This window comes from Acinonyx jubatus, chromosome B1, assembly GCF_027475565.1.
Source record: "Acinonyx jubatus isolate Ajub_Pintada_27869175 chromosome B1, VMU_Ajub_asm_v1.0, whole genome shotgun sequence".
NCBI classification, from domain to species: domain Eukaryota; kingdom Metazoa; phylum Chordata; class Mammalia; order Carnivora; family Felidae; genus Acinonyx; species Acinonyx jubatus.
Genome location: NC_069382.1, coordinates 169,538,171 through 169,553,200, shown reverse-complemented (window position 1 = coordinate 169,553,200; position 15,030 = coordinate 169,538,171). Strand labels below are relative to the sequence as shown.

The 15,030-nt window shown below is 40.3% G+C and overlaps 1 protein-coding gene and 1 non-coding gene across 5 annotated transcripts in view; one reads left to right on the top strand and one right to left on the bottom strand.

Moving 5' to 3' along the window:
* Positions 1-15,030, top strand: part of FAM114A1 (family with sequence similarity 114 member A1) — a 69,002-nt gene that overhangs the window by 7,888 nt on the left and 46,084 nt on the right. For 3 of the 4 annotated variants that reach the window (XM_027055403.2, XM_027055381.2, XM_027055395.2), the window contains exons 2-3: positions 2,565-2,917; positions 13,437-13,524. In XM_027055403.2, coding sequence (XP_026911204.1) covers positions 2,573-2,917; positions 13,437-13,524 — 433 coding nt within the window. In that variant the 5' untranslated portion in view covers positions 2,565-2,572. Of the gene's footprint in view, positions 1-2,027; positions 2,083-2,564; positions 2,918-13,436; positions 13,525-15,030 lie in introns of those variants that run through there. The other variant, XM_027055386.2, reaches the window with a different exon arrangement.
* LOC113601040 (U6 spliceosomal RNA) lies at positions 289-395 on the bottom strand. Its single transcript, XR_003422171.1, has one exon. It is a non-coding gene; the product is annotated as a U6 spliceosomal RNA (small nuclear RNA).

Here is a 15,030-nt window from a genome sequence, read left to right as displayed (position 1 = left end):
ACCCCCCCATCAACCCTCAGTTTGTTCTGTGTATTTAAGAGTCTCTTATGGTTTGCCTCCCTCCCTCTCTGTGTGTAACTATTTTTCCCCCTTTCTTTCCCCCATCTCCTTCTGTTAAGTTTCTCAAGATCCACATGAGTGAAAACATATGATAGCTGTCCTTCTCTGACTGACTTATTTCACTCAGCATAATACCTTCCAGTTCCAGCCATGTTGCTGCAAATGGCAGGATTTCATTCTTTCTCATTGCTAAGTAGTGTCCCATTGTATATATGAGCCACATCTTCTTAAAAATATGGAAGCTTCATGAATTTGCGTGTCACCCTTGCGCAGGGGCCGTCCTAATCTTTTCCGTATTGTTCCAATTTTAGTACATGTGCTGCCGAAGCAAGCACTAGAATTTTTTTTTATTAACAGTGTTATTAACATATAACACTATAGGTTATATGTATTATATATATTCTTAATATATTGAGATATAATTCACCTACCACAAAATTCACTCAGAGGAATTTTGAAAGTTCGGTGGTCTTCATATATTCACACAGTTGTACGGCCATTACCACGATCTAATTTTAGAACATTTTCCTTGTGGACAAAAGAAATCCATACCCATTAGCAGTCATTCCCTCCTCATTCCCCTTCCCTTCTGTCCCTGGAAGCCACTAAATTACTTTCCATCTCGATGGAATGAGGTAAATATTTGAAACTCACGACGTAAGAGTGGTGTGTGAAACTGTGAGAGAGGAATGTGATTCACCAAGGGAGAGAATGTAGTACAAGAAAAGGTAACAGCCAGACAACCTGGGGGAATGGCTGTGTGAGGGGACAAGAGGGCTACATGTGCACATGATCCTAAGCCCGTACCTCCATTTGGCCAGTATGTTAAGTGGTTTCTTACATACTCTGGGTTTCGTGACAACTTGAGGGTTGACCAATTGGTAAACACCGAGGTCGACAAAAATACTTACTGATTTGATGGAGACTTGACTTCTGGTATAGTGAGAACTCTGTGTTTTCATTTTAGCCTAAGAAAATTATCATCTTGGGGCAACTGGGTGGCTCAGTTGGTTGAGCGGCTCTTTTTTTTTTTTTTTTTCACCGTTATTTTATTTTTTTATTTTTTTAATTTACATCCAAATTAGTTAGCATATAGTGCAACAATGATTTTAGGAGTAGATTCCTTAGTGCCCCTTACCCATTTAGCCCATCCCCCCTCCCACGAGCGTCTGACTCTTGATTTCAGCTTAGGTCATGATCCCAGGCTTGTGGGATTGAGCCCCATGTCAGGCCCCATGCTGAGCATGGAGCCTGCTTGAGATTCTCTCTATCTCTCCCTCTACCCCTCTCCCCTGTCCTCTCTCTCTCTCTCTCTCAAATAAAAAATTGTTAATTTTTTTAAAAAATGAAAATTATCATCTTGAACTAGCCTTTTAGATCTGTACTGTCCAGTAAGGTAGCCACTAGCCACACATGCCTATGTAAAATATAAAATTAAATCATTTAAGAGTTCTGTTCTACATGATACACTAGCTTGCAAACTTGGTAAAGAGTTTTCTGCTTTGTAGGTAATTTCATAATAGTGACATTCCTCATTTGACTTAATACCTTACTTCTTTCCCTTCCAATTCATCCTGTGTTTCCCTGTGTCAACTATTGTCCAGCAGAACCCAGGCCTTCACCAGCTGGTGTCCAACAAAGCACACTTATGTGTATATGTTGCTTTCTCAATGTGAATCTCTGATGACATCACAAAGCTAAATGTCAAGTCATTTTTGATCAGCTCCCAGGTATTTTCTATGCTTATTCTCATTATTGCTGTGATTGTAATTACTACAGTGATATTAAGTAATTTCACAGACACAGATAATACTCATAGTTCCCACATACATATCCCTGCATACCAGGTACAAGATCCATGAAAGTTTAGAGATAGCATTGCACGGTTGCATTAGTTTCCTATTGCTGCTGTAACAAATTGCAACAAACTTAGTGGCTTATAACAACACAGATTTATTCTATTACAGTTCTGGAGGTCAGAAGTCCCAAACTGGTTTTCACTGGGCTAAAGTCAAGGTGTTGGTAAGCCTGGTTTCTTCCGGCATCTCTGAGGGGAGAAAGGTTTCCTTGACTTTTTCAGCTTCTGGTGGCCACCCATATTTGGCCTGGCTCATGGCCCCTCCTTCGTCTTGATCACCCCAATCTCTGCTCCTGCTCTCTCCTCACCTTTTCCTCTCTGTAATCATATTTCCTTCTGCCTCTCTTGGAGGACACTTATGGTTTCATTTAGGACCCATCCAAATAACCCAGGATAATCTCCATCGCAAGATCCTTAATTTAACCATATATGTGAAATCCCTTTTGCTGTGTAGGGTAACATTCACAGGGTCCAAGGAACAGGACATAGATACCTGTGGGGGCCATTATGCAGCCTACTCCAAGGTTATGTAAACTTTCTTATTGGTAGAAGAAAGTTTACTCCTACCAGATTTCATTATTGGGGGCTTTGAACAAAGTTTAGCAATTCCGATTAAAGCAGAAAGTATTTATAATCATGTTGACAGATATTAAAATGTCTGACGATGCCGGTGACACCTCAGCCACTGGAGACAAAGCAGAAATTACCAAGATGCCCAATAGCAAGTTTTTACCCAAAGAGACAGAAGCACACTGTGATTCAGCTACGATTCCAAATGAGCCAACACCAGCTGATGCCACAGAAGATGGGCATGAAAATGCAACCATTCAGCGTGCAGAGACTGCAAACACCCAGCACCCTGAGCCCCAACACCCCAGTGCCACGCAGCATCCCCCCAATGGAGAAGTGACTGAGGATGTGCTTGCTGAATGCATTGACTCCGTCAGCCTCGAGGCGGAACCTGGATCTGAAATACCCCTGAAAGAGCAGAGTAATCCGGTAGGAGCGGTTCATTCGATTCGGTTCAACCTGGGTTCTTATTGACACCTACCGTGGGCACAGATTTGTGCCAAGCTCCATGGGTGGGGGTTGGGGATTCAGAATATACTATGGCATCACCTCTGTCATCAAAAGTGTGTTGGGTGGTGAGAAAAGGCATACATGAGAATAATTGGTCATTATGTTATTTGCATTTTGATAATTACAGTAATACTAATAACAGCCACCAATGACTGGACACATCATTATGCCAGGCACCCCACTAGCCACTTTCGGGTCAGGTAGTTCACTCCATACGACAGTTCTTTGAGGTTTTGAGATGGATATTATTAACCTTAATTTATAGATGAGGCAATCAGGAGGCAGCTTAGTGAGATATTAAGCTACTTGGTAATAAATGGAAGATATTGAAATATTGGACATAAAGAGTCCAAGTTATTAACAAGCCTGATTCCACCCTAAAGAAGTCAGTGTTTCTTTAATACCACTTAAATTTTAACACATATTTACAGATCTACTGTGGGATCTTAAACATTCAGATCACTATTTGATCATCAGCTATACCGCCTTCCAAAGGACCAGAGGCAGAGCATGTTCATTGCCCCTTCCCTTCAGTGTCCACATCTGTCTTTTGAGGGATTAAGATAGACCAGTGTCTCCAAATTGGTACCTTGTTCAACGTCGGTCTGACCAACGAGCTGGATTTTCTTGGCATTTTTACCTTCATCCATGTGGGGACTGGTGGGGATGGAGAGGCTCCCAGCATGAAAGAGGGAGGCAGGCCACTCCCCTCCAGTCCTGTGCTTTCCACAGTGATGGTACAGGTTGGGGGGCGGGGGGAATAGTGGTTTTCCTCAACCAGACCCCAGCCCTGCTCATCTGAAGTATGCCACCAGAGACCACCTCCGTGTCTGTCCTTGAAGGGACACTACGACATGCAATGAAGGGGGGAAACTAAACAGAGAACCAGTGCTGGGCATTCCCTCTTGAACCTATCATTAACACTATTAACTTGAGCAAGATACCTAATTTCTCTGTGCCTCAGTTTTTCCCTCTATAAAATGAAGAAGTTGCACATGAAGAGCACTAGGTATACTTCTGACTAATATTTTGTGATTCTTTTATTCAATATCAGGTTTCTTGTACCTCTGCTTCTTCAAAGGGTTTGACTTTTAGAACTGTTCTAAAATGAGATGGACTTCCTCAGGGAGGAGGGGGTTTCCCACGTCTGGAGATGTTTAAACAAAAGCAAACAGTGGTTTTGTAGGGATGTCATGGAAGGGATCTGAGGCCCAGCTGAGAGTTTTTATGAGATATGGTACACATACAAGGAAAATTGTGTTTGTGAGTTCCAAGAGTTCACAGACTTCAGAGAGCCTCCTAGACCAGAGGCTCTCAACTCTAGTTGAACATTTCAACCACTGGGAAATGTTTAAAAAAATGCTTGGGGCACCTAGGTGGCTCAGTAGGTTAAGCATCCAACTTCAGTTCAGGTCATGATCTCACAGTTTCTGAGTTTGAGCCTCGCGTTAGGCTCTGTGCTAACAGCTTGGAGTGTGGACCCTGCTTCAGATTCTGTGTCTCCCTCTCTCTCTGCCCCTCCCCCACTCGCACTTTGCCTCTCTCTCAAAAATAAATAAACATTTAAAAAATGCTGATGCCAGGGTCCGTATTAGTCTGGGTTCTCCAGAGGAATAGAGCCAATTGGATATATATTTAAAAATCCTATACCTATATATACCCATATGCCTGACTCTGGAGACTGGTTTCCCTGCACGCTTTCTATTGTGGGAAACATTGGTTCTCAGTTTTTATTATAAAAGCAACTGTTATTCAGTATCTTTGTACATTAAGAAAACCATATTTTCTGCACCATTATGACCTGACATGACCTAAAGAAACTATACTAGCTCCACTAATTCAAAGTATATATGTTCCTAATGGATAGATTATACATTCCAATTTCAGACTTCTAATAATGATAACAAGACTGCTAATAAAACTAATACAAAAAAAAAAAACTCAGTATGCTCCTACCTATCCCCCTTCGTAATTTTTTTGAGCACACTGCTTTTGAAAGCACTTTATAAACCTCCTTCATGCCATAGGGTTAGAGCCAATTAGTAGACAGGTATTGCCCTCCTTTCCCTACATGACACTGATAGTTTTCAAGGACTTGGAAAGGAGAGCATTTCTTCATAATGAAGCATCACAAAAGTATCTGGATGGAAGTGCAAATATTGGCGGCTGGGTTGGGCCTGTGGCTCTGGGTGTATGTGTTTGGCATTGCACCAGAAGCTAAGTGAAACCAAGATGTGGGAGGAATGCCCATCAGTATGTTTGTTCTAAGAAGGTAGAAAGCCGATATGGCTGGTGGGAGGGCCTTGAGGAAAGAGGGTATTTCTTCCACCAAGGTCATATATAAACCCCAGGTCATATATAAACCCTTCTAAGTAGGTGCAAATTTAGTCTCTTTCTAAGGATTACCCAGAGAGGGGGTGGGTGGTTCAACTATCTCTCCTGGTAACCTATCCTTTTAAATTAAAATTGGAAGTCACTTTTGTGTCTTGTCTTCAAGCATTGTTCATTTGCTATTTTATTGCCCTTGTTGGATACTTATTAAAAGAAATCCTTAGCAATGATGAAAGCAACTATTTTTCTGTTGATCCAGAAGAGAATTAATTTTGCAGAAAATCTTGAATCAAAAGTTCATTTACAAGTTGGCTGTTTGGATCTTGAACACAGGTCCCTTGAGGAATGGCGGGTCCAGTAGGAAAACACCCAAGAAAAAAGCTGACTTGATCCCAGGCATATCTGAGCCTAAAAGAATCTCATTATCCCTTTAAACAGCTTCTATGGGAAAATAACACTTTTAACAGAAGAAAAAAAAAACCTGGCAGAATAGCCTTTGAGAATGTATAAACCAGTATCTTCTAGGACACACTGGATTTTGCAAAAATATGCTCAGATGTGTATATATTTTTTCTTTAAGTGACTTGTATCTGCATAGTTATTTTGGGTCTAAGTCCCCTTAAAATCCCCATTATTAGCTTCACCTTTGCCTGAGTCGGTCCAGTGGTTGTAACCCGGCAGGTAGGGTGGTGTGACCAGGAGGGACAAAGAGAAGAGGAAGAAGCCAGTGGTTCTGCCAGCTGCTTAGCTGGCACCTCTGCTTTGAAGGACCACACCACTGACAGTTTATGTACTCAGAAAAGACATCTCTGTCTTTGATGTTACTTCTTTTTCTCATCCATTCTGATGTACAGACTAGAGGTCACTGAGTTGAGACTTCCTGCGGTATCTACTCTACAACATCCATGAGTGATGACCCCCAGACTTACTTGAACGTTGGAGATTAGACTAGACTCTCTAAGGCCTCTACCAGCCCCATGACACCACGTGTTGTGCCTAGGAATCTGAGTGGTGCAACTATCTTCAGGATGCCTACAGTCTAGTTGGAGAAAGGAGTGTTGTATAAAAGTAATTATGGCATGTCTTATAGTACTAGATAGGACAGACACAAGGGAAGCCTTAGATGGGGCACTTAAATCGGTCTTCAGGAGGTGGGGATGTCTTCAGACTCAATTTAGAGATGTTTTTCTTAAGTGCTAGTCAGGAGTGACATTTATTTCCAGAGATTTTCTGGGGAGTTATTAGATACTGGCCCATCAGCTCCTGTAAGATCCAATCTAGACCAAATTTCCCTAAGTTCTGAACACCAAGATCCAATCTAGACCAAATTTCCCTAAGTTCTGAACACCAAGAAATGTTACCCAGAGTGGGGAAAAAAGTCATCTCTACTGTTCAACGCCAATACATAAGGCCAATTATGAAAGTAAAGAATTCTAATGTTACCACTAAAGGTACTCGCAAAGGAAAACATAGACTACCACTGATTAGTTCTCTCCCTAGGAAAGGAAAAACAGAATATATTACGAGCCATAAAATTGCTGTCAAGGGAAACAAAGAAGAGAGAACATAGACCAAGACTCACAGATGGCAGATTTTTGCCACTTAAATAAGTAGAGTTTGCTTTTGTTTTTGTTGTTGTTGTCATTGTTGTTTTCTTGTTTTGTTTTTGAGTATTTCCTCCTTGAAGACTACTCTACCTGATGGCACTCAGTTTTTGGCTTTGGTGGATGCTGGTGCCATTTGGCCGTAGAGGGCAGTACCTCCTAAATCTGGTGGTATATTGGAATAACCTGGGGAGCTTGTTAAAAATTCAGATTCCCTGGCTCTGCACTGAGATTCTTATTCAAAAGATCACAGTGGAAGCTAAGACTGTATTTTAGAAATGTTTTTTATTTGTTTGAGAAAGAAAAGGAGGAGCAGAGAGAGAATCCCAAGCAGGCTCTGCACTGTCAGCACAGAGCCCCACACGGGGCTCAATTCCATGACTCTGGGATTATGACCTGAGCTGAAACCAAGAATCAGATGCTTAACTGAGCCACCCAGGCTCCTCAAGACTCTGTATTTTTAATAAGTTCCTCCAAATGATACTCTTGCAGTCTGTAGACCAGTGTTTGGGAACCACTAATACTAGGACATGGAAACAGCTAGTTGAAGAATTGGGTGAGATTGAGAAGATGGTGAGTTCAGTAGTGAACATGCCATGGGACATCCAAGTGAAGGTATTGTGTGGGCAGTTGGTTATAACAGCCTGGAGCCCGGGAGAGAAATTTAGAAGCCATTAATATTTGGATGTTATTTAAGAAATGGGAGTGGGTGAGATTGTCTAAGTGGTATATGTAAATAAAGAAACACAGAGGCCAAGGACTTGGCCCTGGAAGTTTCCTGCCCCTGAGCCAACTTGGCTCTTAGATTCTTTTTGATATGTTGTGGTAGCCAGTAAAGTGGTTGAGACAGCGAGAGTTACCTCTTGTCTTCACGATCTTACCATCACATTCTATAAGGGAAATCAATCACAGATCTCATTGTACCACACTGACATTTTAAAATTGAACATTAATTAATAAGAAAATTAAAAACAGATCATGAGAACTGTTTTCATGTAGACTTGAGAATGTCCCATCGTTCTGTCCTTTCAGGTGCTTTGACCACCACCCTGGATGAGTTTCACTTAAGACAAATGCCTAGAATTCTAGAGGCAGGGTTTTCTTCCCTTAGAGCTGGCATCAAAAAAATAGAATTCCCTGATGTTCAGAGTTGGCTAAAACACCATTTAGCACAGGGCAAAAACCTTTCTTATGTGCTATTAATAAAAAGAGAGGCTCTAAAATAAATGTAACCATTTGTAAACCTTGAATACCTTTAATATCACCATGTAGAACCCCTTTCAGATATTCAGAATGCTATTTAATAAATAGTTCATCAGTTAAAACCCACTTCTGCAATTCAGTATGCTAATTAGCAAAGCATCAGCTGTTAATAAAGACACAGATAATGGAAATGCTCATTATATATGTCTCTGGAGTATGGCTTTCATGATTAGGATGCCAGCTGACCACCCTGAACTCCAGCATATTTTATTAGGATGCGGGAAGCACTTGGATTGTAACTTAATTAAGGCATTCCCCCTAATATCACAATATGCATTTGGCGACTTTCTAACATAAACTGAAATCATAAAAGATGGACCAAAAAAAGTAAGAGTCAGAAGATAGAGCATGGAAGCCATGAGTATAGAGCATTTTAAGAAGGTCAAAGTAGTTAAGCTTCAGATGCTAGTGAAAGGTCAAGAAATAAAATGACTGCAATGACTCCATGACTTTGGCCACAAGAAAGCTATTGTGGCATTGATGAGAATGGTTTCATGAAGCATGGTGGCTGTGGGAGAATACTGTGGCAGGTGGAGTAATGGAGGGTGGTAGATACAGCAGGTAGGTACTTTTTGTAAAAAGTGAAGAAGCAAGATGTGGGGCAGAAACCAGATAAGTTTGAGACAAACTTTCTGTCCTTGTGATTTTCATTTGTAGGTTTAGAGATGGAGGAAGCACGTACATGGTTAAATATGGGAAGTAGCGGTAGAGAAAGGTTGAAAAGCCAGGAGAGAAGGGAAGACCAACCTATCCAGGCCCAGCGGTGTTCATGTGGAGGTGATAATTTTAACTGAGAAGACATCACTTCCATAATGCTAGATGGGAAGGAAGTAATTGTGAGTGCGGGGTGCAGTTAGGTCGAATTTGTATTTAGATGGGTATTTGGTGTAGGCCAGTGTGTATTTTGTGCATAAAAAGGACTACTCGGGCTTTTAATATGGTTTTAAACAATTAGTGTTCAATGTATTAAGGTTATAAATTCAAAAATGCAATTCTTCCTAGACTTTATGTTCATCTCACGAATCTTATTCTATTTGGAAGTCTAGCAATATTGAACACTTTCAAGGGACTTTTGATGAATGGTTTGTCCTTTTTACCAACTTAAATATGTTCAAATATCTTTAAATTGTGACTATACGAATTTAATGTATTCTGTTTTCTGTTTAAGTACCTCATTTATCTACTCAAACAAAACCTTGCTGAGTCCATAGGAAGTGCTATTAAATCTATTAAATAATGGGTTGGACCTAAAGACGTGTTAGATGCCAATACTATGCATCAACTTAGGAAGATTTCAACTTAAAATCATAAGTCTAATCATTCAATTATTCATTTTAAATTGTCTTTTTACAGTTTCACTCTAATTTCTTAAACAATTGTGCAGAAAAGACCAAATATGCATAGAAATATTAATAGCATGACTTTGATGCTTTAAACCTTTCTATATTTAATTTTAAACATTCTCAGAGTTGAATGATGCATACTCACCAAGGAAAAAAATTACCTGGAAATAACTGAGGCCATTTTTAAGCAAATATTTTGACAGAACTTCAGGCATCCAGAGCAATTTACATCTTCGCTGAATGTCACACTGAGCCCCTTTTTAGAGCAGCTGTGTCATGAGTAACAAAACTTAAAAAGGGTTTGGTCTCACAGATGCAAGCTGTGTGTAGTACCTAATTCTTGATTTACTTAAGACATAGGATAACCAGGTTGATCTTTGATCTTTACAACAGGTACCTATGTTACTATCTAATTGTTAAAGTCCTTTGAATTCAATGGAATTCTAATATTTGTACATTTTTTATGTCTAATGATACATGTAAATTTGATAGCGTAAAATAATGTATTTTTTATTTAATGATAAGGACGTTTAAATGGAACACCAGATATGTAAATATCTTTTCTACTTAAAGAACTTTGAACGTGATGGAATCCTGCATTCTTTGTATTCTTAGGACCACACAACAGCTGTGGATGTTTAAATGATCTCCAGTTGAGGGGTGCCTGGGTGGCTCAGTCGGTTGAGCGTCTGACTTCAGCTCAGGTCATGGCCTCACGGTTCGTGGGTTCGAGCCCCGCGTCGGGGGCTTAAAGCCTGGAGCCTGCTTTGGATCCTGTGTCTCCCCTCTCTCTGTGCCCCTCCCCTGCTCATGCTCTGCCTCTCTCTGTCTCTCAAAAGTGAATAAAGATTAAAAAAAAATTTTTTTTAATGATCTCCAGTTGAGTTTTGGGTATCCCTCTTGATCAAGCCAAGTCTGATTTTGCTCTCTAAATGAAATCATAATGTTCTGAGAGTTTATGAGCAGGAACAGGAAGTTAAGAGAGTTTCCATCTGGTGGCTTCTGTGTTCTCTGTGAATTAGGATGTGAAGCTGACTGTTTGCTTTAAGTTTATTTATTTATTTTGAGAGAGAGAAAGAGAGAGAGAGAGAGAGAGAGAGAGGACAAGTGTGGGAGAGGGGCAGAGAGAGACAGAGGGAAAGAGAAATCCCAAGCAAGCTTCATACTGTCAGCGTGGAGCCTGACACGGAGCTCGACCTTGAGATCATGACTTGAACTGAAACCAAGAGTTGGACTTAACCAACTGAGCACCCAGGCACCCCAAAGCTGTCTGTTAAAGGAGGTGAGGGTTGCATGGGGTGAAGGTGAGAAAAAAGTTTTAAAATAACCATATTTGTTTAATGAAAGATCTGAGTAGATCCATGCCCCCTACTTTATAGACTCATAAGCCATTTAAAGCAGAGACAATACTCAAGATGAGAATTCATGTTGAACATTTAGTTTATATGGTTTTTATATCAAACGTGCACATTTAGTCATTTGAGTATTTGCCATTGATAACAAATTTTCTTTGCAGCTGATCACGAGGTCACAGCTCAATGTCAAAGGAGCTTTATTAATAAAGCAATTGAAGCATTTATACTGCAAAATATTCTAGACTCATTTAACATTTATTTTCATTTGCTAGTCAATTACCAGCTGTCAGAGCATATTAAGTATTATAAATCTGAGTCAAAAGCTGTCACCCCTAAGTGTATTAACTCTCCCTAATCACATAGGTAGTGATTTGTCCTGTAAAAGAATGATATTAATCACCAACTTACATCTGTCTTCATGATGGTATAAAATTGCCACTGGCTTCCATTGCAAAAGTGAAGTAAATCAATGTAGACACCAAAAATGAAAGCAGACAGTCATGAATCATGAGTATTTCCATTCATGTTAACAAGCTCCTCATTGTTTCCAGGCAGAAATAAATGTCAGCCAACTTTCAAAGCTTTTTTGCTCCTTAGTGTTAAAAATGTAGATGATGATGATCACTAGTTAACATTGATGGAGTTTTTATTATGTGCCAGGCATTATGCTCAAAGTTTTATATGAATTATTTCTTTTAACATTGACAATAATCCTGTGAGTTTATTGGCTCTTATATTTATGGTTCTTACACTATCATACCTTTCATTTCGTAATGAATAAATGATAGCTTGAAAGACTTGAATAACTTGCCCAAAATGGGAGAGCCTGGAGTCAAACCCAAGCAGTTTAATTCCATAACCTCTCCTCTTGACCAGTATTCTACAGTGATGGATGGTGTTTGATATTTACTAGGTGAATTGGTTAAGAATGCATTTGGGTACAAATAACTAAAATCCAACATATAGTAGCTTACCAAATAGCAACTTATTTTTTCTGGCTTAACAAAAAGAATGAAGACAGGCGGCTACTCATATTGGTTTAGTAGCTCAGCAACGCCAGGACCAGTGACTCTGTGATTCCCTGAACTTTCTCTCATGGCAGCAAAAATGGCTGCTTCAGTTTCAAGTACCACGTTTATATGCAGGGCAGGAAAAAAAGGATGACGGTAAGAGTTGGCACCAGCCATAACTGTGTAGTTTGTCATGAAAGCAAAAGCTTTCCCATTTATATCTCATTGGCTAAAACTGTTTGACATGCCCACCCTCATCTGCAAAGGTAGAAGGCAGCAGGGAGAAGGGGGAGGCGGAGGCTGATGGACCAGCCTTGGGTCCAAAGTTATAGGCTCTACAACCTCCGTAGGAATATTTCACTGAACTTTCTCTTTTTTTGGAGTAAAGAGCTGGGATTCTCTAACACCTCATGTATTACTCCGAATGTATTCTTGCCTCATTTTCTAGAATGTATTTCTAAATAATAAGGGAAAGCTGCAGTTTCGCTAATTGGGTCAGGGCTCATTGGTTACAAGCAACAAAAACTATTACACACTGAAGAAAATGGGTGAATTTCAGTCATTTATTCAACAAACAAATGTATTAAGTACTCATTGTATGCCATGTACTCTTCCAGGCCCTGGGGATATACCAGTGAACAAAACATTTAAAAAAGAAAAAGATGGACAGACTTACTATGCAGGAATCTCATGGAACCCAAAGATAGCAATGCGGTAGGGCCTTGAAGAGGGACAGGAACCAGGGGCCCAGAAGCTGTCAGGAATTCAACAGCTTCTCTCCGCATATCTCCTTCATCTGCTCACTGTGATTTCTCTTAATCTGTAGTCACCATGATGGATAGAATATGGTCCCCTACACGGCCTGACTTTTCATCTTCTATTCAAGCAAGCCAGCTCAAGCTGAACCAGAGTCCCTCAGTCTCAATCCAAATACTTAGGCAGAAGAAGTTGAATCCACAGAGCCCGGGGACAGTGACAGATATAGTTACAGTGGTCACTGTGAGTGGAGTGGACACCTAGAATGGCATCTACTTCAAAAGGCTACCTGTTGCTGCTGCCCATCCCCCAGCTTATTGGTGCTCTTCTAGACACTTTGCCCGTCATCCCTCAGAACTCCCTCCTGTCACCCCAGAGGTTAGTTACCTCTAACCTGGAAGAGGACATTTGCTTACCTATGTTAAAGTTGCCCAAGTTTTAAACTTTTTCAAATCACTTTGCACCCTAATATAGTAAATGTTTTCCCCCTCACAAGCCTCGTCCCTATCTTCCAGATAATAGGATATTTGGGTCTTTGTTAACATCAAACTTACTTCAAGCAGAGCCCTCAGAAGCCAACACCACTACTAATCAATTTTGTTCCAAAGTATGCATTGAAATGTGGGTCGGTGTATTCTGTTATGGCCCTTATAAATGCGAAGCCAGGGAGATATGGTTATTTTTTTTAACTTTCTTTTTGTTTCAAACCAATGGGTGTTTTTTCACTCATGCGTGTACTGAATTGCTAACCTTGGGGCTAATTTGTTTTTCTACAGGCTGTGGATTCCCCATCACATGGAGGGGGATGGGCAGGCTGGGGCTCCTGGGGCAAATCTCTGCTCTCATCAGCATCTGCCACAGTAGGTAAGAATTATATGTTGCATTTGAATGGATAAAGTTCAGAAGCCTAATAATAGCATTTGACATTTTGATCATACCATGTACTGATAGAGTTTAACATTAGCCCATGAGATAATAAGAGCAAATCATTTTTAGTGCTTGCAGCTCTAAGTACTTCATGTATATTGATACATTTTTTCCTCAGAATAACCCTACAAAAGAGGTATTTTGGGAGAGCGTCTGGGGGGCTTAGTCGGTTATGTGTCCAACTTCGGCTCAGGTCATGATCTCACGGTTCGTTTGTTCCACCCCAATGTCGGGCTCTGTGCTGTCAGCACAGAGCCTGGAGCCTGCTTCGGATTCTATGTCTCCCTCTCTCTCTGCCCCTTCCCCACTTGCACTCTGTCTCTGTCTCTGTCTCTCTCAAAAATAAATAACCACTTAAAAAATAAAATAAAATCTTTAAAAAAAAAAAAAACGAAGTCAAAAGTAGGTGGGCTGAGATTTGAACCTAGTAGTATAGATTTAACCACTATATTATATTGCCCCTTAAAATGTAAGATTTGAGCTCTTATAATATATTCTTAAAGTTTTGTCCTTATCATCCCACCAGAATGTTTTAAAATATACAACTAACCTACTCTGTGAAAAGATTTGGGGTATTTCAATAAAATATGCAGGTATGAAGGATAGAGTAAATATCCCAAGGCTGATAGAGTTAACTGTAATTGAGCATTGACCTTGACTCTGAGCTTCTTGGCTGCCAGTAGATTATCAATATTTCATTGAATGATAAACCAAAACTTAGTGTATCTAGATAAATTTATTTTCCGGTGTTAAATTTTTGAAGACATTTCTTGTATCAGCTCTGTGTGTACAAAGAGAAAATATAATGGACAGTGTCTTCATCAGCATAGGTTTGGCAAGTATTCTTCGTGTGACCAATTCTTTTTTTTTAATTTTTTCTTTTAGATTTATTTATTTTTGAGAAACAGAGTGAGACAAAGGGTGAGCAGGGGAGGGGCAGAGAGAGAAGGAGACACAGAATCTGAAGCAGGCTCCAGGCTCTGAGCAAGCGGTCAGCACAGAGCCTGATGTGGGGCTCGAACCCACGAACTGTGAGATCGTGACCTGAGCTGAAGTCAGACGCTCAACCGACTGAGCCACCCAGGTGCCCCTTGTGTGACCAGTTCTTATGTGCATCTTTCATGAAAACGGAAGGAATAACAGCAACATGTCTAAGATAATTTAGCAAAGGCATTTCATCTTGAAGGTGGAGCAAATGAGGAACAGGACAGGGAAGCAGCAGGTAATGTGGCTTTCAGATCATCTAAGTCAAGTGTTCTCAAGGTGTACTCCATGGCTGTAAGGATTTTGTAATGGGCCATAAATTGGTCCAATTCACTGGATAGGAGGGATAGGAAGGTCGAAAGTCTTTTGCCCCACTCTGATGGCCCATGGTCACAGTTTAAGGGCCAGCTGTCCAATTTGATAGAATTTAGACTGTCTGGAAGAATTAGATAGACTTCA